Source organism: Equus asinus, chromosome 14 (genome assembly GCF_041296235.1).
Source record: "Equus asinus isolate D_3611 breed Donkey chromosome 14, EquAss-T2T_v2, whole genome shotgun sequence".
NCBI lineage: Eukaryota > Metazoa > Chordata > Mammalia > Perissodactyla > Equidae > Equus > Equus asinus.
The window spans coordinates 37,317,785-37,345,594 of record NC_091803.1 but is presented as its reverse complement, the minus strand read 5'-3'; the positions used below and the strand labels follow the sequence as shown (position 1 = coordinate 37,345,594).

The window sequence follows — 27,810 nt, the reverse complement described above, 5'->3', positions numbered from 1 at the left end:
GATCGGAGTTGCTGTGAGAAATGAAAAAACCCATGTCAAGAAGTTAGCATTGCACCTGACGTGCATCACCAATTAAAAGTTCATGATTAAAATCTGTAAAAAAATAAAATCTTTAGAAAAAAAAAGGAGGGGCCGGCCCTGTGGCCGAGTGGTTGAGTTCACGAGCTCCGCTGTGGTGGCCAGGGGTTTCACTGGTTGGAATCCTGGGCCTGGACATGGCACCACTCATCAAGCCATGCTGGGGCGGTGTCCCACATGCCACAACTAGAAGGACCCACAACTAAAAATATGCAACTATGTACCTGGAGGGGCTTTGGGGAGAAAAAGGAAAAATAAAATCTTTAAAAAAAAATTCATGATCATTTAACAAATGGATAGTACTTAACTATGTGCTAGTCACTGTCCTAAATGTTTTTCAAATACTTTGGCCTCTGCATAACCCTATGAGGTAGAATCTCACGTGAATTCCGTTTCATAGATGAGGAAACTAAGTCACAGAGAGTCTAAGTTACTTCCCCAAGATCACACAGCTAGTAAGAGGCAGAGCGAGAATTTCAAAGCCACCCTCGAGATCAAGGTTTCGCACAGTAAGTTTTTCTGGCTTTGAAGAAGATAATGGTGTTGCAGATTTTATTTTGGGCTTAAAGGACTAGGAAGGACATGGGCATTCCTTAGGCTAAGCGGACCTGGATCTTTGTCCGTCCGTCTGATTTGAGGAAAGTGCAAGAATGGGAAAATGCAACCGGTGACAAGGGGAGGGAGGCGTATTTTCTTGAAGTGCGTGGCCCACAAGCCCAAGCCCGTCCCCGAGTGCCCGGGGAGCAGCCCCTGCCAGCCAGAGCCTCCGGGGGCCCCCTCCCGCCCAGGACCGCCGCGTGGCCGGGCCGCGCCCGGGCCCTGGGAAAAAAGTTTCCAAACCGCGCTGCTCGGCGCTGATTGGCCGAGGCGGACGCGGTCCCGTGGCGCGGTAGCCAATGGGCGGCGCCGGGCGCGGGGGCGGGGGCGGGGTCCGCAGGCCCGGGCCGCTCCCCGCCGCCGCCGCCGCCGCCCGTCCTCGGCGCCCGAGCCCGGTAAGTGCGGGGCTGCACCCGGTGCGGGTGGGAGCTCCCCGGGGTCCGCCACCGCTGCCGGGGGGACTCCCCCGTCCCTCCCCGGCGCCCGCCGTGCTCTCGGGACCCCCGGCCGCCGCCTTGCGGGGACCCCAGCGCGCCCCTCGCTGCGCATCGCTCCCCGGCCGCCCCGACTCCGCCGGTCCCGGGCGCTGGGCTGGAAAATCGCGCTGCCCTGGAGCCTCCTTTCCTAACTTTGTGCCTTCCCAGCCTGTGTCCTCGCGCCCGGCTGCTCGCCCTTGCCAACTTTGTTTCTCTTTCCGCGCTGATCTCTCTCCGACCTGCTGCCCTCCTCTCCCTGCTTGACTTCCTCGGTCCTCTGCCCTCCCACCCCAGACTCCTCTCCTTGACTCCCCTAGTCTCTCTTCTCGCTCTGTTTTCTGCCCCTCCTCAATCCCTGCCACCCCTTTCCTCCTGCTGCCCCCATCTCCTCCCCCCACCCGCCCCATTCCTCGCAGCCCCCTTCTCGCCCGCTTCCCCACCCTGCCCCCCACCCTCAGCGCAGGCCTCCCCCCTCCTTGGCACCTCTCTCCCTTCGGGAACGTGTTTGGAACAGTCTCCTTCCCTCCGCTTTTCTCAGATCTCTGCTACAGGACGTTTCAGATTTCCCCTGCCAGCGCTTTGGGCAAGGCTTGGATAAAGGATGAAAACGCTTGTTCTCCCGCTTGAATGCAGCGGCCGGGCTTACCTGCCTCTCTGAGGTCATGGGAAACCCCGCCATCACCTTGACACCTCTTTTGGGAAGCTGTATTATCTTCTCCCGTCATCTCAGGTTCTCTGCCTCCTGAGGGTCTGAGCCTGCCTGATTTCTTTGTCCAGGGTTTGTAGCAGGTTGTGCCCCCTTTCTACTTTTAGCCCGAGGCCCCTTTTAAGTTCCTTTCTAAAGGAATGGCCTTTGCAGCGCGCGCTGGGCCGAGATTTGTCATTTTCTGTGCTAGTTTTGTTTGTGTATTCTAGGATAGGATGGCATTTTAGGATATAGGTAGGGTGCTTTGAAGAGTAATTGAATCCCAGCGACTCCCGAGAGGCACCTGTTATCCGACCACTCCCCCACCTCCCACTGCCACAGTGGTATTGAAACTTAAATCTTTCCTCTTAGCGTATCTTTTGTGTAGGATTCCATCCAGATGATCTCTGCCCTTGAAGTCTCAGGGGCCTCTCATTGCTATATTTTATCCCATTTTGGATAATAGTTTCTTAACTTGGCTTATTCTGTTAGGATGTTATTTTTGTTTCCAAAGTGTGTTCTTTTGCCTTAGAACGTGTGAGCCCAGAAAGATTACACTCCCTTTCCTTACAAGATAATTTCCTACCCTGAGCTCGCCTTCATACAGAAAGTTGGTGTCAGCAGCTCGTACTGTGTCTGCACCTGGTGCGATGTAGGTGCTTTGTGTCGCCTCTCCCAGCAGGGCCTAACACTTAGTAGGTGTTCAGAAATGTTTGAAAAGGGATGGACAAGGGGGACAGACACCACAGCAGGAAAAATTCTTTCCCTGGCATTTTGGTTCAGGAGAATAATATTATATTGGAACAATAGCTATTCTTTTTTTTTTTTTTTTTTGAGGAAGATTAGCCCTGAGCTCACATCTGCCGCCAATCCTCCTGCTTTTTTGCTGAGGAAGACTGGCCCTGAGCAAACATCCGTGCCCATCTGCCTCTGTTTTATGTGGGACGCCTCGCACAGCATGGCTTGACAAGCAGTGTGTAGGTCTGCACCCAGGATCCGAACTGACGAACCTCAGGCTGCCGAAGTGGAACACGTGAACTTAACTGCTGTGCCACCAGGCTGGCCCCTGTTCTCTTTTTTTTGTCCAAGTTTGTCTTCTTAAAATTTCAGAAGCAACATATGCTCACTGTAAAAGTCAGTGTGGATAATAGCGGTGTGTCAGGTACGTGTCAGGTACAAGTTCTCAACTCAGTGCCTGCTTTGTCCCCATTCTGGTACATCCTTCTAGACTCTTCTATTTGTGTATGCACAAATAGAGAAAGGGAAGATGGCTTTGTAAACAAAATGGCATCCTTTCTTAACATAGCATGAATTTTCTTCCATATTAGTACCTACAAGTCTTCTTAACAACTGCGTAGTTTTCTGATCCTTCCTCTGTTGACAGCGAAGTTTCTCTCATTTTCCACATCCGTGAATGATGGTGTACACCCTTGAACATAGGTCCTTGCATGCCTTTCAAGGACTTTCGTAGGTAGATCATTACAGACTTTGAAAGCACAAAGACAGCAGCCAGACTTGCTGACTCTTGACTGATTTTGCCCCCATGATGTCACTTCTGCAAAATGCAAAGTGTGTGTGTCATAACATAGAAGCTGTTGGAGCACATGCCGACATTTGGCAAGTTTGTTTCTGTCCCTCCCTTTCCCCTCAGCTCTTCCTTGTGTTTTGCTTGGGAAGGACTGGGGTTGGAGTAGAGAAGGGCTATGAGTTGATTCCTAAGAGTTTATACTTGTGTATTGCTCCTGACCAGCTGTGCTGGCTTTCCTCACTCAGAGGAGAGCCAAGAAAGCTTGCTTTGTTTTTTCGAGTTTTGAAATCAAAGGTGTGTGTCTCAAGTGTGTTTTCAGGCCTTCCTGTTAAGTTTAATCATAGAAGACATGCAAAAAAAAAAAGGCTTGCTGAAACCCATTTTTGTAGCAGTGGGAGATCTAAGTTATGCAAAATAGAAAATGGATACTTTTCAAACCACTTGATTCCAGCTTGTTCTTCCTTGCACGCTGTAGCAGATCCATTTGAGGTGCCCATTAGATTTGTCCGCACAGCGGCTTGGGCACAATGGCATAGTGAGAACACAAGTTAGGAGGCCTACCGCCTGTAGCGCTGATGAAATAAATGCATGCAATATTCACTTTTAAGATAGCGGATGCAAAGTTGTGTACACCATGACCAAGCATGAACACCTGCCTGTCACAGTGCCTTTTAAAAGACAGTGTAGGCCAATGAAAGGAGTGAATCTGCCCTCCAGTCAGTCTGTTTGCAATCCCAGGGAGACCTTGAACTTGAATTCAAAGACTCCTCTTGCACTTTGGTCTGCTTTGCCCCTGCCACTCACTTGTACCTATGGGGATGGCCAAGGCATACAGTTTTTCTGCTCCAGCTTCTTTTTCTAAGAAGCCAAGTGATTGCCTTGCTTACTCTTTTTTAAAACATTTTTTCCTTTAAGTAGGTTTTTTTTTTTTTTTTTTTTTGGTGAGGAAGATTGGCCTTGAGCTAACATCTGTGCCAATATTCCTCTACCCTATATATGGGACACCGCCACAGCATGGCTTAACAAGCAGTGTGTAGGTTCACGCCCGGGATCCAAACCTGGGAACCCCAGGCCACCAAAGCAGAGCGCACCAACTTAACCACTACACCACTCGGCTGGCCCTACTTACTCTTGTAGTCGAATAGCTTCAGGAAGATAAAGTTGTTCAAAAATAACTTATTAAATGCCCGGCACACAGCAAATAGAAGGCGATGACAAAATTCAGTCAATAAGCCTGGAAGAGGGAACCTCTGCAAGCCATCTTACCTGCTCTCTGGGGCAGAGAATAATTCACATTAGAACTTTGAGACGTTTTCAAATGGCAAAGGAAAAATCTTCTGTTTTTAAGATCGCTGCTTCATAACAAAGCAAAGTTCAGCTGTCACTTCTTCCCCCTTAGCCTCTAGTACATTCTCTTCCCTAAGGATTCTTTACAGGTTTGGGATCGAAATGCCAAGCCTGTGGTTTTTTGTCCTTTAGTTGCAAGTCAAAGATTGTGCAGGCTGTGACATGAGCTCAGGGCTCTGCATACTTTCTCCCCAGTCCGTCAGGTCCCAAACCAGATCCTTCTCATCAGTGTGACTGTAAGTAGATCCCCTCCCAAAAGGGCAGTGCCTCTAAAACTTCTCAGATTCATTTCTTTCCTGAGGATGAAATTTTAAGCCTCACTGGCCAGGATCACAGTGTTTTAAGAAGTCCTTTTCTGGGGACCGCCCAGTGGCACAGTGGTTAAGTTCGCACGTTCCACTTCGGCGGCCCGGGGTTCGCCAGTTCGGATCCCAGGTGCGGACATGGCACCGCTTGGCACGCCATGCTGTGGTAGGCGTCCCACATATAAAGTAGAGGAAGATGGGGACGGATGTTAGCTCAGGGCCAGTCTTCCTCAGTTAAAAAAGAAAAAGGATTGGCAGCAGTTAGCTCAGGGCTAATCTTCCTCAAAAAAAAGAAAAAGCCCTTTTCTAAAACCCATCTGTCAGGTGTGCAGGATGAGAGCTATGAAACCCCAATAAGTCATCAAATGCTCTTTATCATGTAAACCCGGGGAGGGGGCAGATGCCAACAGGGTATCCTCTCCTCCAACCACTTCCCGTTAATGACATGCCGCTCAGGTCCTGAGGGAGAGAGAGGTTTTCCCCATCCTGAGAAGCATCCTAGGGATTTACAGACGTAAGCTAGCCTTCAGAGGGTCTCTTGCTTCCTGCCTTTCCTGAACCTCACATCCCCTCCAGCTAGTGGTCAATCTCTGTCTTCCCCAGGTTTGTTCATTCCACAAGCGTTTGTTGAGTGCCTGTTATGTGCCAGGCACTGTTCTGGGCATTGGGGATAAAAAAGCAAGACAGAGAGGGTCCCAGTGCTCAACAACTGACAATCCAGTGGGGGAAGATAAAAACAAAACTCATGAAGTGATAAAATAAAACAGCAGAGTTAGTTGTTATGATAGTGAAGGGCTGGAGAGGGTATTTGGTGAGATATTTGGATAAAGTCTCTCTGGGGAAGACATCTCAGCTGAGATCTGAATGGCAAGAAGGAAACCTGCCAGGCAGAGATCTAAGGTACAAGCATTCCAGGCAGAGTGAACAGCAAGTGCAAAGGCCCTGAAGTGGGAGCAAGCTTAGTGTATTCAAGGAACAGAAAGAAGGCAGCGTGGCTGCAGCATAAGCGAGTTGCACGGGCTCTGGGTTCTGGACGCTGTAGATACTGGTTTGGTGACTACGTATTAGATGAGATCTGGGCTCCTTAGAGCTCACAGCTTGAGCAGGGCATACCAGACCTGGGTTCACCCATACCCATCGCCGTGTTAATTACTGTTATTTACACTCTAAGTACTCTGTCCTTTTTACTTTCAGCAAACAAGAGTTTTCACTCCCTACATTAATTAGGACTCTCTTATGGCAGAAATCCAGCCCTAACTGGTACAACCGAAAAAGGGAGTTGATTCTCTCTCGTAACCTTAAATCAGGTACAACTGGATCCAGCTGTTGAAACGATAGCGTCAGGACCCGGTCTCTCCACCTCTTGGCCCTGCTCTCCTCTGTTGTGGTTTCTTTCTCAGGCGGGCTCCTCCCTTGTGATGGCAAGATGACCCCTGGCAGCTCCAGGCTTACCTCCACCACCCTGAGAACGCTGGTGGAAAGAGTTCCCTTTGTTTACCAGCTTTATACAGATGTAATTGACATAGGCCATTGTGTAAGTTTTAGGTGTACCACATGATGGTTTGATACATGTATGTGTTGCAAAATGATTTCCACATTAAAGTTAGTTAACACTTCCAGAGAGTTTCTGTCTTGATAGCTCTGCAAGAGACCTGGGCCTGGACACTCAGTGGCTCAGCTTGGGTTAGGCCCACCCCTGTCATTGGCTCAGTTGGGTTAGGTTGGCCCCTGAACCAGTCATTGGCTCGGTTGGGTTAGGCTGATCCCTTGTCATTGGCTCAGTTGTGTTAGGCCCACCCTTGAGCCTGTTACTGATACTGGAGGCATGAGTAGTCACGTGCCTTTTCCCAGGCATGGAAGATGACATCAAGTCCGTCTGAATCACGTGGAATGAGTGTAGGATAAGTTCTCCCAAGGGAGTATTGAGGTGCTGATGCAGAAAGATGGAGGAAGGAATGCTGAACTGGAAAAAAAACCCCAGCAGCTTTCTACTCCCTCTAGCTTCTCTGCTTTGATCGAACTTTCAGAGAAACGCCGTTCTCCAGAAAGGGGTGGGTAGATGGGGACGTGGCCTGTTTTCTCTGAATTAGGGAAGGGAGAGAAATTAGGAGGAGGAGAAGATGTGAATACAGGTACTGACAAATGTAGAATTGTCAGTAAGTGCGATGCTCGAATATAGGTATAATTGTTCAATTTCTCCCAGGGGGTCCAGAAGTTGGTGATCGTGTCCGTGTCAACACTAACGTATTTAGCTGAATGATTTGTGTTTTTAGCTAAAAATACGGCACGTTGGTTGTGAGGGGCAAAGTGAGGGGTTGGATTCATTCTTTTGTCCCCAAGGGCACACACCAGACTGTGAGCTCCCTTGAGAGAAGGGAGGGGACCTTGGAAACAGCTCATTTGGATTCCTAATGGCCTTTTGACAAGCTCGAGCCTTAAATAAATGCAGAAAATAAGCTGTTACATCAAGAGGCTCTCTCAGTAGGGAGTCTGTCAACTGACACCTGTTAATAGAAACTTGTTGCCGAGCCTCTGCTCTGGATGTCTCCGAGTCCTCAGAATCGATGCCCTTGTCACTCTCTCCCTTCTAGTGACTGTCTCTGCTTCTCACACCCAGTTCTCCAAAATTGCGTCCACTTCCTTTTCCTCGCCTCCCAGTTACTCCTTCACCCAGTGTCTTCCTCCTCCCTCCTCCACGGTGTTGAAACTCTTGCTCACATCCCCAGTGACCGACATCTCGCCAAGCCTCGTGGATATTTTCCAGTCTTGATCTCACCAGCTTCTCTGTTGCAGCGTGGAGACTGTGGAACGTTCTCTTTCCCCTTGAGACCATCCATCCCCGGGACAGCTCACTCCTCCTCGTTCTCCTCTCCGTCTCCTTCAATGACTGTTTCTTTCTTTGCCCACCTTTCAAACACAGGCATTCCTCACAGTTCCAGAAATAGCCCTCATTCAATTCTCCAGTGGTTCTGTCCCAAGAAAAAGGAAAGAACCAGCTACAAACCCCTGACTCTTACATTTCTATCATCAGCCCAGATTTCCCCCCTGAGTTTCAGATCTAGTGTTACATCTGGATGTGTCATAGGCATGTCACATTAAAACGTCCTGAACTGGGCTCCTTGTCCCCGTGCCCCCAAGGCGTTCCTTCTCACAGCCTTCATCTCTGGTGATGGGGATGGTGGCCGCCCCCAGTTGCCTAAGCCAGAACCCCAGGAGATGTCGTCGCCTTCTTTTGTCCTTCCCCGCCCTACCCGGCAAGGGTCATAAATCAGCAAATCCTGGTAGTTGTGTCTGTCCGTGGAATGTCACATGCAAGTGGGCTGTATTTTGTCTAGGTTTAGTTTTAGTTTTGGGGCAATATTTTGTCATTTAATCGGACATAAAGTTCAGGAATTTTTTTCCCCCATTAAAGATGAAGTATTTAACCAGATGTGGGTAGTAATTTTCAACCCTTCTCTCCTAGACGCCATGCCACGAGGACAGTGATCTCCCCCCACCCCGTTTGCACAATGGAGGACTTGGGGAAGTCCTTCGGCTCTGAGGAGGAAGAAGCTATCTATTGGAAAGATCTGGCCATGACCTACAAGCAGAGGTCAGTTCTCCCAAGCTCACCGTGCTGTTGTCTTCCCGCAACGATGGCAGCTACCTTTACTTGTGGGCCTGTTCTCTGCCAAGCACTGTGAAGGGCTTAACATCCAGGATCTCAGTTAAATCTCAAAACTGCCCTGTGAGGAAACCAGTAACACCCCATCTTATGGAGGGGGAAACTGAGCTTCTGAGTAAACTTGCCCGAGGGCACAGCCAGCAAGTGGCAGAGCTGGAATTTGAGCTCTAAAGCCTGTCGTCCTAAGGACCCTGGTCTCTTCCCTCCCATCTTATTTTCTCACAGGGTGTTATCAGCTCCCAGATGCCATGTCTGGTGTGGGGGAAGAACTTGTCCTTATACCCAGCAGAATGGGTTGGTGCAGATCTTTAAACTCAAAATCAGTGTTTCAGTGCCCATATCTGGGAGTAGCGTGTACACGACACACGCCTGTATGCATTCATGTATGTGCGTGTGTGTGCATTCAGCATTGTTTCTTTTTATTTCTCGTGGACTCTTATCATCTCCACATGGAGGTCTCATGCCAGTCCCTCTAATCTGGTTATTCTTAGTTTGACTTAAAGATAATTCAGGCTTGGTATTTTTTTTAAAAAGTCCCTAGGCGGCTGGCTTGCTGGCACAGCGATTAAGTTTACATGCTCCACTTCGGCAGCCCAGGGTTCGCAGGTTCGGATCCCGGGTGCGGACATGGCAGCGGTTGGCATGCCATGCTGTGGTAGGTGTCCCACATATAAAGTAGAGGAAGATGGGCATGGATGTTCGCTCAGGGCCAATCTTCCTTAGCAAAAAAAAGAGGAGGATTGGTGGTGGATGTTGGTTCAGGGCTCATCTTCCTCAAAAAGATAAAAAAAAAAAAAGTCCCTTGAATTTAAAGGATTGAGAAACTGGAATTGGGTGTTGGGGATTGTGCCAGGACAGATTATGGTGAGGTGGTAAGTGAACATTTATGTTATGTCCAGTTTCTACTTGCAAAGAAATCTGCAGAGGATACACCATCCAAAGTATATTTACTGCATGTTGGGCTCAAAAAAATATATGTCAAATGAAGGAATGAAGAGTGAGTTGGTTGACAGTTGGCTTTGGAGTCAGGCACACCTGGGTTCAGCGCCAAGCTCTGTCTCTGACTTCTTGTGTGACCTTTGAGACAAGTCCCTCAGGTGTCCAAACCTCATCTTCCCATCTGCAAAATGAGGATAATGACAGTTGCTGCCTCAGAGGGTAGTTGGGTAAAGAGCTGGTCCACGGACGACACCCAGCGCGGACGTGCTCGGTCGGTTGTCAGCTGACATCTGGGAATTCTGCCGTAGGGCGGAGAACACGCAGGAGGAGCTGCGAGAATTCCAGGAGGGAAGCCGCGAGTACGAAGCCGAATTGGAGACGCAGCTGCAACAGATTGAGACCAGGAACAGGGACCTCCTGTCGGAAAACAACCGCCTCCGCATGGAGCTGGAAACCATCAAGGTGAGGAGGTGGGGAGGAGATGCACACAGGTGTGGACGGGCTTCCAGCTGGGTGTGTGGGGCTGAAAGAGGGAGCCGTGCAGGGCGAGGGGTCACGGCCCTGGGCTCGCTCCCACCTGCAGGCCTGCTGGGTGGGTGTGGCATTGAACTTGTTATGCCCCCGATGGGAGGAATTTGTGAGAAGCGAGTCACACGTGTGTTCCCACGGCCCTTCTTGGCTGTCTGTAACAATCCTACAAGGCACATGAAAGGTAGACAGTTTTATAGAGTCTGGAGTGTCGCTGGAATGGCCGATCATTGTGTCATGAGGTCCAAGGTTATGCTGTCCGGTATGGGAGCCCCTAGCCACAGGTGGCTGTTGACATTTAGGTTAATTAAAACAAAATAAAATTCACTTCCTCGGTCATACTGGCCACATTTCAAGTGCTCCACGGCCATATGCCATAGAATGTTTCCGTATTACAGAAAGTTCCGTTGGACAGTTTTGGTCTAGAGTAGCTTCCTCAACTTGGGCACTGTTGACATCTGAGGCCAGATCCTTCTCTCTCGTGGGGGCTGAGTTTTGCCTTGTAGGGTGTTTAACAGCATCTCTGGTCTCCACCCGCTCCATGCCGATAGCACCCCCTCCTCCAGTTATGACGACCAGGAATGTCTGCAGACATTGCCAGGTGTCTGGAGAACCACCACCCTAAAGGGTGGAGACTGCCTTTAGGGTATTCTGTAGGGCTTAGCAGATGGCCCCTGAGTGTAACACTCTGCCCTCGGGACTGAGGCACTGTGCCGTCAACTGCCAGGCAGATCACTTGGCCAGCTTCGTAAAGAGCAGACAGGCCTGGACCCACCCCCGCCCTGAGATTCCCATTCTCTGTAAGCCTAGGTGGGGTCCCCGCATGCCTGCATGTCTCTTTATTTGATTATTTATTTTAATAAAGCTCCTCACGTAAATTTTGAACCACTAGAGGAGAGAGCCCAGGGCCGTGCAGTGTGTCCCCAGGGCTAGATGTGATGGACAGTGGAAGGAGATGTGCTCTTTGCCCTCTGGAAGCTTCTTGGGGAAGACAGACACCAGGAAGCACTTAGGGAAAAGATGCTCAGTTACATAGTCCTGACTGTGAGCTCCTTCTGGGAGAGAAGGCTGTGCATGGGTCGTAGACAGCTTCACGGAGGGGCTGGGAGGGACCTGAGCTGGTTTTGGAAGTTTGGGGTGTGTGTGTGTGTGTGTAGCCAGCAGCTTTGTACACAGGGGTTGGTGAAGAGTTAATCTGGACCTGCCACAGACATGGATAAGAACGAGTGTCACGTGGACCTGGGGAATCCTGGCTTTACTGGCACATGGGAAAGCGTGGGACCAACAAATGCATTGGGGATTGGGGGATGGAGAGAGGCAGAGGAAAGACCCCAGAGACCTTGGAAGCTGAGCAGTGGAGTTCAGGTTTTTGTGTCATAGACCACAGGGCCCATACTGACCATCTACAGATCCGTCTGCCCACAGATGTTGTCCGTTAGCCTTTAGTGGTTTTTATTCAACGTTTTCTCATCAAAGTGTTCAAGCACACAGCAAGGTTGAAAGAATTTTCCAGTAAACACCTGTATATCCACCACCCAGGTTCTCACAGTAACCTTGTATTTTTTGGGGGAAAGATTCACCCTGAGCTAACATCTGTTGCCAATCTTCCTCCTTTTTTTTTTTCTTCCCCAAAGCCCCAGTGCATAGTTGTATATCCTAGTTGTAGATCATTCTAGTTCTTCTGCATTAGCCACCACAGCAGGGCTGCGGACAGACAAGCGGTGTGGTTCTGTGCCCAGGAACTGAACCCCGGCCGCGGAGGCTGACCACTAGGCTGTCAGGGCTGGCTGTAGCAGTCACCTTTGCCATACTTGCCTTTTGCCATCCATCAATCTGTCGTATTTTTTGATGCATTTCAAAGTGGATTGCAGACAGCGATAGACTTCCTTATAAATACTTCCCCATGCTTTTATTAACAAGAATTCCAGGTCTGTATACAGTTTATTCTTTTGATAGTAAAATTTCTATTTGTAGTGTTTTTGAAATACTTAATGTTCAAAGTTGTGAGGCTTCCTGTAAAAATCTAGATTTCTGACTTCCTTTGAGAATTGGGCGGATCTGGCCACATCAGGCTTGTACTCTGCCACGCTAGCAAAAAGCCGAGTCGTGGCTGCTTAGACGGAGCAAGAATTCTCCAGTTCACCCATTCCTCACTGCTGTCCAAACCCCCCAATCTCTGACACTGAGGGTTAAGTGTCACTTGCTTTATCCCTACACCTGGCCCACTTCACTCATTTTGTTAACAGCCTGACCCCTGCCATAGGCACTAAGGAATCGTTGTAGCTGTCACATTGAAGGGGACTTGGGATGGAGAGCTGTGTGGAAAGAACATCAGTGGTATGAATGATGGTTTGGAGAGGATAAGAGGCCCTCCCTGAATGCTGAATAAATATCCAGTAATTACTGAGTAATTCGCCGCTTTAAGACTAGACCCCGGAACCCACCGAGGACCTTCGTTTCCACCACGTGACAGATTCGTGAGACGCAGAGCAGAGAGCAGGGGGAGAAATAGAAAGACTCCGGAATAAAGACGACCCGCCACCAGCACATATTTGCCAGTCACCTAAGAGAAACGTATTCAACTGAGTCAGACTTCTTGACAACTGGCTTATTCATCACAGCTGAATAAAAAAGGCCTGTAAGGGATCAAACAGAGCGTCTATTGATGCCTACATCAGCTGACAGCTTATTATAATTAGCCCCAAATGAAAGCGCAACATTTCAGCAACAGCTTTTCATGTCTGCAAGTTCAAAGGGCGCCATCTGAATCTGTATGCCAGTGGAGAGGGCCGAGTCCCGCGTCCTCGTGGAACCTGCTTTTGAATGTAGGTTAATGACCTAGGATCCTCCCGTTTGATGTGGGGGCGAGGTGATCAGGGCCACGCCTGGGAATTCACTGTGCACGGCGCCTGGTCTGCCCCGGCTTGCCTGCATGGGGACGCCTCCTCTGCTCACAGCCAGGAAACAGAGTGTCACAGGGGAGCCAGTGGCTGGGGGATGTGGAATGCCCTCCGTGTCCTCACCCTGTGAACAATCTGTGTGTTCTGTGGATGCTCTTCTTTCTCGGTGGCCCCCACCGTGCCTCTCTGACCTAGGCACCATTACATTACTCTCCCCAGGGCATCCAGACTGTTTCTAGCAACAGCTTTGTTTATTCGATTGAGGCAAGAAGAGGAGTTTTCCTGTTTTTTTTTTAACGTTCTATTTAGACGTTGGGCTTTTCCTGTGGGAAGTGAGTATTTCATATGTGTAGATGAAGTTCGGTAAGGGTGTTTGGTGAAGGCCAGTAATTTCAAAGAGGAGCCAGAGCAGAAATGTGTGTGTGTGTGATCAGAACTACAAGACCTGGACGGGAAAAGCCGAGGGTGGTTTAGCATAGCTCTTTGCAGAGCAGGAGCCCAGGGGGCCCCGGCTGGATCTTGGCTCAGTCATTTGCCACCAGTTGACTCGGGGCTAACGAAGTAACTGAAGCCTCCATCCCCGCATCTCTGAAATGATGTTAAATGAGGCAACAGCGGTCCTGTCCTGAGCCCAGAGGCTGGCACAGAGTTATCGTGCCATAAATGTTAGCCGCTACAGCTGGGCATCAGCAGATCATTGAGAAGTCACCTGGGCTGTCCTTGCCTTGGAAACCACCAGCCAGGTCACACTAAGCTGCTGTTGGTAATTAATAAAAAGGTTTGTTTCTTCCTTCCTTCTTTCCTCCCCTCCCTCCCTGGATCACAAAGCCAGAACAGTTGTCAAACCGAGTCCGTGATGTCCTGCTCTGATTGTGAGGCATAAGCACCTGAAGTCGTCGGGATTCCTGCGGTTGTCTTTGTAATCCGGGGATGTCATGTGGCGTGGAGTCCTATTGCCCTTGTGGATGAGGCTTAGTGAGGTTTATGTGGCTTTTGACACCTTGAGCAAAATGATGGCTTTCAAGATTGTTGGGGACCTCCTGACACTGGGAGGCTGCAGAGACCAGGTTTGGGAGGGGACAGGGTACAAGATGCTCAGGAGGCTGGGAGGCAGGAAGCCCTTGGCACATGACAGCTTTGAATGACAGCCCCCTGTTACTTGTTTCAGTCCATGTCTGTGGAGAGAAGGTTCCATTGACTGAGTTTAGGCTTGTCCCGACTGGTGGGAGGCGTGAGAGGAACCCTTGACCTCCTTAGCGAGTGTGATGGGAAGACTGGGCCCGTAAAGACCCTAGAATAAGGGAGAGATAAACCCCCGAAAGAAATCAGGGTGCTGGCGGGCTGTGCAGGGTGGGAGGAACAGATGCTCAGTGGCTCAAGATGACCCACGTCCACCATAACAAGGGAGCATCCATTCCAGGATTAACCGGCAAGATTTTAAGGAGATGCCGGCAAGGGAGGTCAACATAGCTTATCAGAATCTGAAATCGTTCACTCCGTGTCGATTTTATCCTTCAGGAGAAGTTTGAAACGCAGCATTCCGAAGGCCACCGGCAGATCTCAGCCTTGGAGGATGACCTTGCCCAGACAAAAGCAATTAAAGATCAACTGCAGAAATACATCCGAGAGCTGGAGCAAGCAAACGATGACTTGGAAAGAGCAAAACGGTACGGGTAGGGGCAGGAAACAGGTGTGGGAGCCCTTGGTCTCTGCTTTTTGCCCCCAGCATCTGGGGACCTGGCACTGTGTTGAGTCTAGAGAATTCAGCAGTGAGCAGAACAAAGCCAGGGCCCTTAGGGATCTCACAGTCTCATAGGAAATGGATGATCACAGAAGTGCAACTTAATTACGGCAGGAAGAGCTGCAAGTCCAGGGGGCTGTGGGGGCCTGTGAAAGGATATGTTAATTTGGCCATTGCGAGAATGAGAATGTCGGGTGGGGCTTCCCAAAGGAAATGCCATTTAGGTTAAAACCCAGGGATGCATAGGCATTGTGGGGGGGGGGGGGTGCAGGGGGGAAGAGTATGAGATGAGAACATTCCAGACAAAAGGACAAGCGTGTGCTAAACAAAGCCCTAAGGTAAGAAGGAAAGAAGCATGTTCAAAGCGTAGTATTTCTTAAGCCAATCTTCTGTTGCTCAGCAGAATACTCACAATAATAACTAACATTTATTGAATAATGACTCTGAGACAGGCACCTTTTTTTTCGCCAAGGAAAACACTTCAAAAAAAATTTAGATGTACATTACAGTGACATGCACGCATCTTAAGTGCACAGTTCGTCGGTTTGGACAAACGCGTGTGTTTGTGTAACCCCACTCCTGTGAAGATATGGGGCATTTGCATTGTCCCACAGTTCTTGCATTATTTTCTAGTGGTATCTTAGGGATCACGCTATACATGCTTAGCTTTTCAGCCAACTTAGTTGATATTGTTCCATTTCACGTAAAATGCAACAAGCTTGCAGTTTCCTTTACCACCCTCAGACTTTATGCTAGAGCTGGAATACTGTTAACATCCACAGGGGCTATGGATTCCAACAATACTTTGTTATAATTTTTGCTTTAAAAAGCCCAGTGTGTTTTAAAGAAATTAAAAGGGTGAAAAGACAGCCTTTGATATTTACCCATATTTACTGTTTCTGGTTCCTTCCTTCCTGAAGAGCTGGGTTTCCCTCTGCTATCATTTCCCTTCAGCTCCAAGAACTTCCCTTAGGATTTCTTGTGCATGTCTGCTGACGATGAATTCTCCTAGTTTGAGTTTATCTGAAAATGTCTGTCTTTTGCCTTCATTCTAGATATTTCCACTGCATATAGAATTCTGGGTCGACAGGTGTGTTTTTTTCTTTCAACACTTTTGTTCCACGGTGTTCTGGTCTCCTCGCTTTGGGTCAGAAGTTAGTGGTCATTGGAATAGTCACTCCCCTGTATGTGATGTGTCGTTTTTCCCTGGCTGTTCTCAGATTTTTCTCTTTATTTTTGATTTTAAGCAGTTTGATTATGACGGGCCTTGATTTTGTGTGTGTTTATCCAGAAAGGGGTTTGCTGAGCTTCTTTAGTCTGTAAATTTGTCTTTTGCCAAATTTAACTTTGGTCATTTTTTCTTCAAAGATTTTTGCTGCCCCATTCTTTCTCACCTGTCCTTCTGGGACACCAGCTGCACACCTTAGTCCTGTGATTGTCAGACAGGTCCCTGAGGCTCTGTTTTTTTTTTTTTCTCCCCCAATATTTTTTTCTCTTGGTTCCTCAAATTGGATAATTTCTGTTGATCTAGTTTCAAGTTCACTGACTCCTTCTTCTCTCGTCTCCAATCTGCTGTTAAGCCAATTTCAATAATGTTTTATTTTAGATATTGTATTTGCAGTTCTAGAATTTCATCGTGGTTTTTTTTTTTTTAATTCATTTCTGGGGGCCGGCCCCATGCCCTCGTGGTTAAGTTTGGCACGCTCCACTTCCACAGCCCAGGTTCACGAGTTCAGATCCCGGATGTGGACCTGCATTGCTCATCAGTCACGCTCTGGCGGCATCCCACATATAAAACAGAGGAAGACTGGCACAGATGTCAGCTCAGGGCAAATCATCTTCAAGATAATAATAATTTCTATTCCTCTACTGAGCTTGCTTTCTTTACATCCCTAAGCATAGTTACAATAGCTACTTTCCAATCCTTTTCTGCTAATTCTAACATCTGGCTTATCCCAGGGTTGATTTCCAGTGATGGCCTTTTCTCTTGAGTTTGGCTCACCTTTCCCTTCCTCTTCACATGTCTAGTAAATTTGGATTCTATTCTGGACATTGTGAATGATGTGTTGCAGAAACTATGGATTCTGTTAGGTTGTTGATTTTTCGTTCGTTCGTTTGATAACTAGGCTGAACTCCCACTCCAAGCTGTCTCCCCTTGATGGGCTGTAGCTGAAATCTGTTTGATTCTTTCAGCCTTAACTGGGCTGTATCAAGTCTGCCCTGCACCTGCATGTTTCAGGGGTCAGCCAGAGAGGTGGCAAGAGTTTATATGCAGAATTTGAGCCCCCCCCCCACCCCCATGGTGGTGGATTTCTATCACTAGAGCTGTAGGCAAAAAGCTTGTAAAGATGCAAATTCACCCATTCCACCCATTACCCTCTTCCAAGTGTTGGCTCCCTTCCAGTTTTTGCTGGTGCCTTCAGATCAGTGTTTTTCACTTTTTTTTTTTTTTACCCAGAGTTTGTAATCATAATATAGGAGGTTTGCTCTGATACAAGCTACCTTAACAGAAGTGGAACCTCATTTCTGGTGAATTTATAAGGGCTCTTAGTGTATATTTGCTACTAATCTTTTGTCCTGCGTTGAAAGTATATTTTATGGAACAGAGTTTTGTCTTTTGACTCTGTCTGGGGTATCATTTTCCATACAAACATTTTTCATTTTTAGGTCATCAATCATGTCTCCTTTTATGGTTTCTCGGTTTCCAGACTTCACTAGGGAAATCCCCTTGGTCTTTGATTGCATGTATTCTCTTAAATATTTTTTTTTGGCAAGATTTTTTTATTGTTTCGTTGTTTTACACTTATGCCTTTAATCTACTTGGAATTTATCTTGGTATCAAGTACAAGATATGGGTCCAATTTACTTTCATTAGGTGGATGGATAGCCAGTTTGTACCAGCACTATTTATTAAATTCCGTTTTTTTTCCCACTGAATTCGACTCAACTCTGCCATATGTTAACCTCACATATATCCGGGGGTTTAATTCTGGATTCTCTATTTTGGTCCAGTGTACAATTTGTGAATGACTATACCAGTACCACAAGGACTTGATTACTGTGGCTTTAGAGTAGGTTCTGATTTCTGGCAAGCCACTGGCATACCATCATTTCTACCCATGTATTAGTGATCAAAGCAAGTCACATGGCCAGGCCACGTCAAGGGATGGGTAAAGAACTTTCCATCCACAGTGAGGCCACACAAGGGTGCGGATGCAGAGAGGGTGAAGACTGGAGGCCAATAACGCCATCTACCGCAAAGAGAGAGAACATTCACGTGGTTCAAAAGGAACATACAAAGGGAGTAGAGGTTTCTTATGCAAATTCAAGCAAATAAAAATAGAAATTCATATTATCCCCCCTTCTGTTTCTTTCCCCCGACCAAAGAGCATTCTATACACACTGTTATACCTCTTGCTTTTTCACATAACAATGGATCTTGGAGATCTTTCTGTATTAAGACACAGAGCATTCTTTGTTCTTTTTTTTTTTTTTTCAAATGCATAGTATTCTATTGTATGGTTGGTTTTGTATAACACATAATAATTTATCTAGTCCCCAGTGGATGGATATCGGCTGCCTTTCCATTCTTTTGTAAAAATGAGCATCGCTTCCACAGGTGTAAGTTCCCAGAAGCGAAACTGCTGAGTCTAAGGACGTATGCGTATGTGATTTTGATAGTTATTGCCCAGTTGTTCTCTATAGAATTGTACTAATTTACATTCCCAACCGCTATGCTTATAAGTCCCTTTTTCCAAATAGCTTCACTAAGACAGCAGTTTTCAAACTTTGGGTTCCTGCCAGTCTAATAGGTGAGAAATAGGTACATTTCTGAATTATGCAGACCTTGAGTTCCTTTTCATATAGTTAAGAACTGTATTATTTCCTTTTCTATGAACTCTCTATCTTTGCCTAATTTTAAATCAGGGGGTTCTTTAAATCAATTTCTGGGAAACTTTTATATATTTGTGATATGAATTGAAAATATTTGGAACCTGCCATTTGTCTTCCAGCTTTGTCTGTTGTATGTGTTCCTGTCAAAAGTTATTTGATTCCTACGTAGTCACATTTATCAGTCAGTCGTAGTTAGAAGGGCCTGCTACACTGCAAGGTTTATAAAGCAATTAGCCTATGTTTTCTTCTAGCATTTTTATGTTTTCTTTTTCTTTGTTTCCTTTTTTTTTTTTTTTTTAACTAAAGACGCATCAGATTCACATTTTGGCCAAATGCTGAATAACTGAATGCTAAAATCAGGTGGGGTAGAGGCCCAAATCACCACTATAGGATGAATGAAGTTCTGGAATACTGAAGTTTTATAAAACACTTTAAACTATTGCAATTTTCTAGTAAAATTGTAATTGTTATATTTGGAAAATTTGACAGTCTACTGCAAGAACAATAATTTCTCAGCACCATCAGCTGTTTGCTCGTTATGGTCCCTCCTGTACATCTGTAAGACACTTGTTTTTTTTTTTTTTTTTTTGAGGAAGATTAGCCCTGAGCTAACTACTGCCAATCCTCCTCTTTTTGCTGAGGAAGACTGGCCCTGAGCTAACATCTGTGCCCATCTTCCTCTACTTTATACGTGGGACGCCTACCACAGCATGGCTTGCCAAGAGGTGCCACGTCGGCACCCGGGATCCAAACTGGTGAACCCTCGCCACTGAAGCGGAATGTGCAAACTTAACCGCTGCACCACTGGGCTGGCCCCCTATTCATGTTTTTATTAGGGTGGTGTTAAATTTATCAGTTAACTTATGAAGAATAGATTTCTTTATGATATTGGGTCTTCCTGTTCATAAACCCCCATATATCTGCATTTCAACAAGCCTTCTGTGCCCTGCTAAAGTCTCACATATTTGTGGATGCGTGAATTCCTAGGTATTGTATCTTTTTCGTTGTTTGACATGTCAGCCTTAGGGTCATTTTGACTGATTCCAGAATTGTACTCTTCGGTATTATCCCTTTGTTGCTTTTAATCAGGCACTTTGGGTAACTTGATCGTATTTCCCTCTAAAGACCCTTTGAGGGTAAGTACTAACATGACTCACTCTGAACATAGTAGGATGTGTTGAATAAGTGAATGAAAGATCTTTGCTTTGCTCTCGAAGGACCGGAGCCCAGAGAGGTTAAGTTGCCCGAGGACACTTAGCCCATCTTCTGCGGAAGAGCCAGGTGTGGACTCTTGGCTTCCACTCTACACACGCTCCCAACCACCGTGAGACACAATCGGCAGGATGTTCAGGGTTTTCTGGAGACAAACACGGGGTCGATAATAAAAATGGCTGGCATTTTATTTTGCGGGAACGTCTCCTGCGTGCTTCGTGTGTTCCTCTACTTGTCCCCCATTCCCACGTGGAGGGACCAGTACTACTCCCGCTTTGTGTATGAGGAAACTGGCAGGCTGCCTCCTGTGCCTTGGGGTTAAACTGATTTCTTTATTGCAGCCCTTCTCAGTGCCTTTAGCACAGCGTTCCAGGGAAATGTCTACAGTGTTCGCAAGAAGTGGTTGTTAGCAGGGCCGCTGGGCTGGGGCTGGGCATTTTGAACTTTTTAAAACTTTTTAAGGTAACTGAGAGATTAAAGACGGTCTCTCCTATCTGTTTAAATGCATGTGATTGCCTCCTGTATGCGTTTTAGTAGGATATTCCGAATACTGTTTGTATTACGAGTCTCCAGGGGCACATGGAGGGTGCCGCTCTTGGCCGTCCACTGGGCCCGGCACGTGGTCCCAATAAGACCTTGGCACTGCTGAGTGCCGTGTGGACGTGATCTCATTTAACCCTCGGGTCAGCCTCGGACCCCTTGTTGTCTAAGACGATTCCCCTTCTGCAGGTAAAGAGCGGGGTCCCGGAAGACACAGGGGTCGCTCAGGTCCGGGGGATCCGGGAAGGGCCGGTGCTGGACTCGCACCCTGTGATCTGACCCTGTGGGCGCCAGATGGATGCTGCTGTTTGCCTTCCCGGACGGCTTTGCTTCTCTCTTCCCCAGGGCCACGATCATGTCTCTGGAAGACTTCGAGCAACGCTTGAATCAAGCCATTGAAAGAAACGCCTTCCTGGAGAGCGAACTCGATGAGAAGGAGAATCTCCTGGAATCTGTTCAGCGACTGAAGGACGAAGCCAGAGGTCAGGAGGCCTTGGTTGTGTTCCATGTGCCCTCACCGGCGTTGTCCCCTCTCCCCACCTGAGAATGTCTTGTCCCTCCGCATTGCCCAGTGTTACCTTTGCTGGGAATCCACGCCCTGCTGGGCACACAGGCCATCGGATCAGAGGGCGTGGGCCCACCCGGGCAGGCTCTCGCCTTGGTCCCCACCCCGTGCTAAGAATTATCAGATTCTCTAAAGAGCCCTTGTGGGCGTTTAAACCCACCACCGGCTTTATGCTCAGTAGGAGCACAGGAGTTTTGTGGGGAGGAGATTCCGATGGATGGAATTGCTCGCTAGCCCGTTATTTTTGTGACTCTGTGGCAACTGATAACTGTGGCTTAGAACTCTGAAACCGCAGGAGCATTTGCTCTTTGGAAGTTAGTTCCAGAGGTGGAGCTTTCCACCCATGACAAGACAAGACGTTAATGAATCATCCAAATCGGGTGCATAGAGATTTTTTTTTTTTGGTGAGGAAGATTAGCCCTGAGCTAACATCTGCCGCCAGTCCTCCTCTTTTTGCTGAGGAAGACTGGCCCTGAGCGAATATCCGTGCCTATCTTCCTCTACTTTTTATGTGGGACGCCTGCCACAGCATGGCTTGACATGGGGAACAGGTCCGCACCTGGGATCTGAACTGGCGATCCCTGGGCTGCCGAAGCGGAGCACGCGAACTTAACTGCTGCGCCACCAGACTGGCCCTCGAGATTTTCTTTAAAGTCCCAATTAATTGTCTATAACATTAATCTAGTTTCTAACATCTAGGCAGTGGCAGGGGGATTAAAAAGAAAGAACCCTTAAGGTTGAAGGTAGTTGTTCCTAAATGTCCATCAGAAATGAAGTAGTTAAATAAATTACATAGATTTATTTTGTGGAATGTTAAGCAACTGTTAAACACGGTATAGATATAATATAGTTCTAGAAAGATTAAGACATACCCTTGAAGAGAGGAAGATAAGTCATAGACAGTAGATGTTGTTTTTATTTATGCTTAATAAAAATTATTCCTATTATATGCTTGATAGATATGCACATAAACTACCTATGAACATGCAGAGAAGGGTTGAAAAGATCTCCCCGTGTTACAGTGATTAGGAGTGAGGAGGATGGGTTGGGAAAGCATATTTTCACTTAGTATTCTATATACCCGGCCACCGTGGAATATTTTCGAAACAATAAAAGCCTTAGTATATTACTGCCATAGTGTTTAAAAATTTTTAAACCTTTTTTGTTTTTACTCAAAAGAAAAATCATGTAGTTTTACAGGCTTGCCAGGCAAGGTCTGTCTTGAGGGTTTTACTTCGTTCAGGGTTTCCACCTGGAATTTTCCCCCGGGTACTTCTTTTCTTTTCCCTAATGTGCGTCTGCTGCTGCCCTTCCCCCACCCCGTCACCCAAAGCAAGGACTTAATCCGAATCCTTTTCCTGGCCCAGATTTGCGGCAGGAATTGGCTGTGCAGCAAAAGCAGGAGAAACCCAGGACCCCCAAGCCCAGCTCGGTGGAAGCTGAAAGGACAGACACAGCGGTGCAGGCCACTGGCTCCGTGCCGTCAACTCCCATAGCTCATCGAGGACCCAGCTCTAGCTTCAACACACCTGGGATGTTCCGACGCGGTAAGGGGAACAGGAATGAGGAGGATCTTTGTTTCACAAAGCTTTCCTGGGTGGGAGAGAAACTGGACCAGGCTGTAGAGCAGGGAGCAAACTGGCGTGTTCCCAGGGGCAGACCACTGGGGTCCGTGAGAGGAGCCCCTTGGGTGTGAGGCAGTAGGGAGCAGTGGAGTCTGTGGTGAAATGGGAAATAGAAGCCTCACCTGGAGGGGGCAGCTGCCACTCTGCTCCTACCACAAGAAATGTCGGCCCAGCATCAGCAGACATTTCCATCCTTCCCCAGAAGCCAGCAGTCCTCCTGTTGAATATGAAATCTCCCAAATTTAAAACTTCAGTAACCAAATAAGAAATTGAAAAAGCCGTTTGTGGGTCCAGCAATACATGTATCTAGAAGTGGAGGCAATTTGACCTGTGCCGTGCGGTAAAAAGCGACAAATTTGAGTTTTCACCCCAGCCCTTCTGCTGGCTGATGAACGGTGCGTCTCTGATCGGGCCACTTAATAGCAAATAATAATAATAGACAATTATTGCGTGCTCAGCATGTGCCGGTCACTCTGCTTAAAGAGCTCTGCGTCTGTATATGACCTCACTGAATTCTCACCACAGGCCCGTGGTGCAGGTAATGTAAGTGCTGTCCCCATTCGACAGATGAGGAGACTGAGGCCCTGAGTTAAGGAGCTCGCCTGAAGTCACACAGCTGGTGGATGGCAGCGTTGCTTCCAGCCCTGGCAGGCCGGCTCCAGGCCTTACATGACCATGTACTGCCTTCTCCCTTAGCTTGTCCCCTGGGATGAAGAGACTGGTGAGAGTTCCAGAACCCCAGTCTAGAGCAGCGTTTTCCACACGTTCATGTGCGCACGACTCAGCTGGGCCTCTTGTTTGGCGCACCTCAGATTTAGCAGGTCTGGGTGGGCCCTGGGAGCCTGCGCTTGTAACAGGCTCCCAAGTGATGCTGGGGCTCCTGGTCCCTGAGCCCGGCTGTGAAGAGAGGGGCTCTGTACAGTGGAACCCTTATTCATGTGGCTTGCCCAGATGCTGCGCATACTGACTAACTGTATGGAGTTCCTAGAATTTCAAGAGGGCTTGTTTTGGCTTTGTTTCCAGAGAGTAGCATGTCAACATAAATATTTAATATAGTCACTGTAAGGCTGCAAAAGGTTGGTCATTAAACAGACTCTGACTATGTTAGACAGTTTACTACTGAATGAACCAGGGCAGCATCTGGACTCGAAGGGGAGAGCTTGCTTCCCTCGCCCGCTCCCTGGGTTTCGCATCTAGAGATGTCAGCGCTCAGACTCATGGCGCCGGCTGGTGTGATGTGTGCTGTCCTTTGTTGCCCAGGTCTGGACGACTCCACCGGGGGGACCCCCCTCACGCCTGCAGCCCGGATATCGGCCCTCAACATCGTGGGAGACCTGCTGCGGAAAGTGGGGGTGAGACGGCGGTCAGGCAGGCTTCTGGCCTGTCTTCGGGGTGTTTGAGAGGGTGACCCGACCAGTTCCGTCCCCTTTAACAGCGGCTTGACGTGTTTTAGGTGGAGCTCTGGTTCTGTCACGTCCCTCAGCACCATTGAGCCTCTGAGGGCGTTGTTATTGACAGACACCCCGGGCTCTGAATCTAAGCCATCCTTTGGAACCCTTGGGATTTCTTTCTGCATAACATTTCTCCTTGGAATTTGGGAAATTCAGATGATGCCTGATTTTTTTCTCAATTTCAAAAAAACTGAGAAGCATTTACAAATTGCCTTCTCTCTTTTTTTTATTTCTCAGAGAGTTAAAGAGAAAATCTTAAAAGGCTAGGGCAGAGAACTTGACTTTGCAGGTTTTATGTTAATTACAAGGATTCTTTTGTGCTTAGGAAATACCCTAGGTATCCTTTGTCCGCGTTTGTTTTATTTTTATTATTATTATTATTTTTTTTTTTTTAAGATTTTATTTTTTTTCCTTTTTCTCCCCAAAGTCCCCTGGTACATAGTTGTATATTCTTCATTGTGGGTTCTTCTAGTTGTGGCATGTGGGACGCTGCCTCAGCGTGGTTCGATGAGTAGCGCCATGTCCGCGCCCAGGATTCGAACCAACGAAACACTGGGCCGCCTGCAGCGGAGCGCGCGAACTTAACCACTCGGCCACGGGGCCAGCCCCTGTTTTATTTTTAAAAGTGATGCCTGGAAGGCTACGTAACTTAAATCCTGCCATTCTGTCATCAGCCAGAATGTATGTATTTGGAGCTGCAACTTACTAGAAACTTGCAACTCATTTCTTGTGTTTTCACTTTTGGCTTTAGTTGTCCGATTTTCTGTTATATTAAACAGGTCTCTGTTTTAATACTTTGCACAGTTAGAGTATGGGGAAGCCTGGGTGGTCTCGGTGCCCTTGGGATTTTCACGGGGTCTGTTTACAGCAAGGCAAAGTCCTTGTTCAGATCCCCTGCCACTCTGTGTGTTTCACAGGGTAAACAAGAGTGAATGATTCCAAAAGCTGATTTCACGTTTCCTGTGGGCAGAGGTGGCTAACAGGCAGGGTTAGTGATTTTTCCAGGAAGCTCCTAAATATCTTAGGCCAGCGGTTCTAAGACGTGGATGTACATGGATTCCTTTGGGGCCCCACTTTGGAATTCCAACACATAACACGAGTTGAGGACCACCGTTTGAGTTTGTGGTCTGCGTCCGGGCTCCGGGGAGAGAGAAGAGTTCTGGTCTTGAACTTGAGAGATGAAAGCCTGTCTCTCTCCAGGCGCTGGAGTCCAAGCTTGCATCCTGCCGGAACTTCGTCTACGAGCAGTCCCCCAACCGGACAAGTGGCCCAGCCGTAGGGCGGGGGAGCAAGAACAGAGACGGCGGTGACAGACGGCCCAGCAGCGGCAGTGTGCCTCTGGGTGATAAAGGGTCAGTACCTTCTCTCTACTCCAGGTGGGGGCCTCTAACCCCAGACCAATAGCCATTTTTTAAAAGATGCAGGATTCTGCCAGTGATCCTTATGTCCTGTCCCACGAGACAGTCAGCTGTGTCGTCTGGTTTGGGCAAACGGCCAGGGAGAGGCTCGTTGTTACTTGGTTCTGCGGCCCCGACTCCTGGTCGTGCTATGAGCACGTCCTGTATAAGTCCCTTATTTGGACCTCGAGCTTCAAACATGGCTCTGCTTCCCCCAGAAGAGGATTTTTTAAAAATTTTAATCTTTTAGAACCTTTGGGAAACTGCCACTAAATTCCAGCCAGACTAGATTCCTGAAGCCAGTCACCCGGTTGGAAAACACAACTCTGGCCTCGAACAGCGTCATTTATTTTCTTGCCTGAAGAAAAGCAGGGCAACTTCCCGATTTGGGGATTTTCTAAGATGTGTCGCCATCTCCCGGGACCCCAGGCCACCACACGCTTGGTGGGTCCGTGGCAGACAGATGACGGGAGATGAAGAGTCGTTTTCCACGGCATGCACGTCACTTCCAGACCTTTAGAAGTGGATGTTTTTAGGGGGCCTTCTGTGGCTGGGCTTTTTTGTGTGGCCTTGGGGATGTGAGAGCTAGACAGCCAGTGTCCTTTTCTTCGTTTCACAGGAGAGAAAATTGAGACCCAGTGGGAAACTGCTCCTGACTCTTAAGAGTCACTCCTGTTACTCTCTGGGCCCCGATGCTAGCCAGTCTGTAATGTCTGCTTAACTTGGTTTGCTCTGTCTGAAGGTTGGGAAAACGCCTGGAATTTGGGAAGCCGCCTTCAAATATTTCCTCACCATCGCTGCCGCCAGCCCAGGGTGTAGTCAAGATGTTGCTTTAGGACATTTCACGGAAGCCGGAGTCCCTGGTTGTCTGTGTGGGAGTTGTTACCATTTCTTCCCTACCTTTCTTTAAACTAGGTTTTTGGGTTTTTTAGGTTAGTTTGAGGAATAGAAAGCAAGCAGTCACACTAGCCAGTGACTGAGGCCATCACCTGTGGCCCCTGGTGGCTGTCCTCCCGGGAAATGTCTCAGAATCTCCAGCCTCTTTTTGTGGTGTGTTGCAAACGGACGGGGGCAGACTGGACCCTCTGGAAGGGCTCTGAGATGTGGGTGCCGAGGCTGCCCTGTCCTTTTGAGCTCACCCGAGTCCTGATTGGTCTTGAGAGGTGTTTTTTTTAAATGTCTGGAGATGCCTTAAAAGTTGGATCTGAGCCCATCTCAGGCTCAGTGCAGCCCCCACTCGGCTGGGGCTGTCTTCCAGAGCAAAATCTCTGAATGCTCTACGTATGGCCCAGCAAGGATGGGTGCCCTGACACCACGTCCAGGAGCGAGGGGTGGAACAGGCAGGGGCATTTTGAAACTGTGGTGTGTGGATCTCCAAGACTTTTTAATCTGCCTCTCCTTGAGCGTTTCGAGGTGTGCTTGAGTTTTAGTATAAATTGCGTGTGGACCAGGTCAGTGGAAAATCTGTGTCCTCTTTATATCAGTCCTGACCGCTCATTTTCCTGAGCCTTTCTGCCTGGCCTGGAGGTGACCTCTGTGTCAGGACCCAGAGGGTCCTTGGGGTGGAGTGGCCTTGGTAATGCAGCCCCTAAGAACGGGACTTCATTCAGAGCCATAATGAAACGATCAGGGTGACCTTCAAATGAGATGAAACCAGCAGGAGTGTTCTTGGAAGCTTCCTCGTCACAGAAGAAAAGAAAACAGGACATCCAAGTAGACGGTGGACTCGCTCACCCCTGCTCATGGTGAATTGTTGTCATGCTTCCGGATGCAAGTAAAAGGAACATATGAATTCAGGAGCACGCATGCGGCTTAACACCCTTCCTTTTGTTACTAAGTTATTTTTCCAAAAGAACAGCGAAAATATCCTTGTGTTGAAAATAGACCTTTCCAAGTGCTGCTGAAATTCAACAGCGAACTAAACTTCAGTGCCCACTAGTTACCCTAGAAACATTCTAACCTGTCTCGCTAAAAGATGTACTTTTATTTTTTTAAAAGCACAATAAAATCAAGGGAAACTCACATTCAACTAGTCTGTGATGGTGGTCAGCGAATGCTGCTTCGTATGTTTGTCCTTCTGGCTTTGCTCGTAGGGTGGTGAGAAACTTGTTTTTTAACGAAGTAACTAAATATGAAAAAAAATCTACTTTTTAAAAATTTCCATCCGAGTCAGCTTCGGAGAGCTGTGTTTGGGATGTTTGCGTGTTATTCAGGGTGTGTTAGCATATGGTCATTCAGCTGAGGCCTCTCGGTTTCCATATTTCCTCTCTCCTCGGATCTATGTGGTGCCACGGAGGCGATGGATGGAATTGGTTGTGTTGAATAGAATTTTTGCCAC

The 27,810-nt window shown here is 47.9% G+C and overlaps 1 protein-coding gene across 7 annotated transcripts; it reads left to right on the top strand.

Annotated features, from left to right (window-relative positions):
* The first annotated feature begins 951 nt into the window (after window positions 1-951).
* Window positions 952-27,501, top strand: NDE1 (nudE neurodevelopment protein 1). Of its 7 annotated transcripts, none has more exons than XM_070484874.1 (10): window positions 991-1,070; window positions 2,678-2,998; window positions 8,480-8,608; window positions 9,928-10,081; window positions 14,566-14,714; window positions 20,780-20,916; window positions 22,367-22,546; window positions 23,885-23,976; window positions 25,276-25,427; window positions 26,215-27,501. In XM_070484874.1, exons 3-10 carry the CDS (start codon window positions 8,526-8,528, stop codon window positions 26,306-26,308), a joined length of 1,041 nt encoding a protein of 346 aa, XP_070340975.1. In that variant the 5' UTR covers window positions 991-1,070; window positions 2,678-2,998; window positions 8,480-8,525; the 3' UTR covers window positions 26,309-27,501. The 7 variants fall into 7 exon arrangements, with proteins under 7 accessions (XP_044602651.1, XP_070340977.1, XP_070340975.1 ...); XM_014837603.3 differs by having other exon boundaries at window positions 1,019-1,070; window positions 26,092-27,501; XM_044746716.2 differs by lacking the exon at window positions 2,678-2,998 and having other exon boundaries at window positions 952-1,070.
* Window positions 27,502-27,810: the final 309 nt, after the last annotated feature.

Coding starts and splice junctions, on each gene's coding strand:
- NDE1 (XM_070484875.1), top strand. CDS start 1,814: ATGGGAAACCCCGCCATCACCTTGACACCTCTTTTGGGAAGCTGTATT. Junction 8,609..9,927: donor GCCATGACCTACAAGCAGAG/GTCAGTTCTCCC, acceptor ATTCTGCCGTAG/GGCGGAGAACACGCAGGAGG. Junction 20,917..22,366: donor ACTGAAGGACGAAGCCAGAG/GTCAGGAGGCCT, acceptor TTCCTGGCCCAG/ATTTGCGGCAGGAATTGGCT.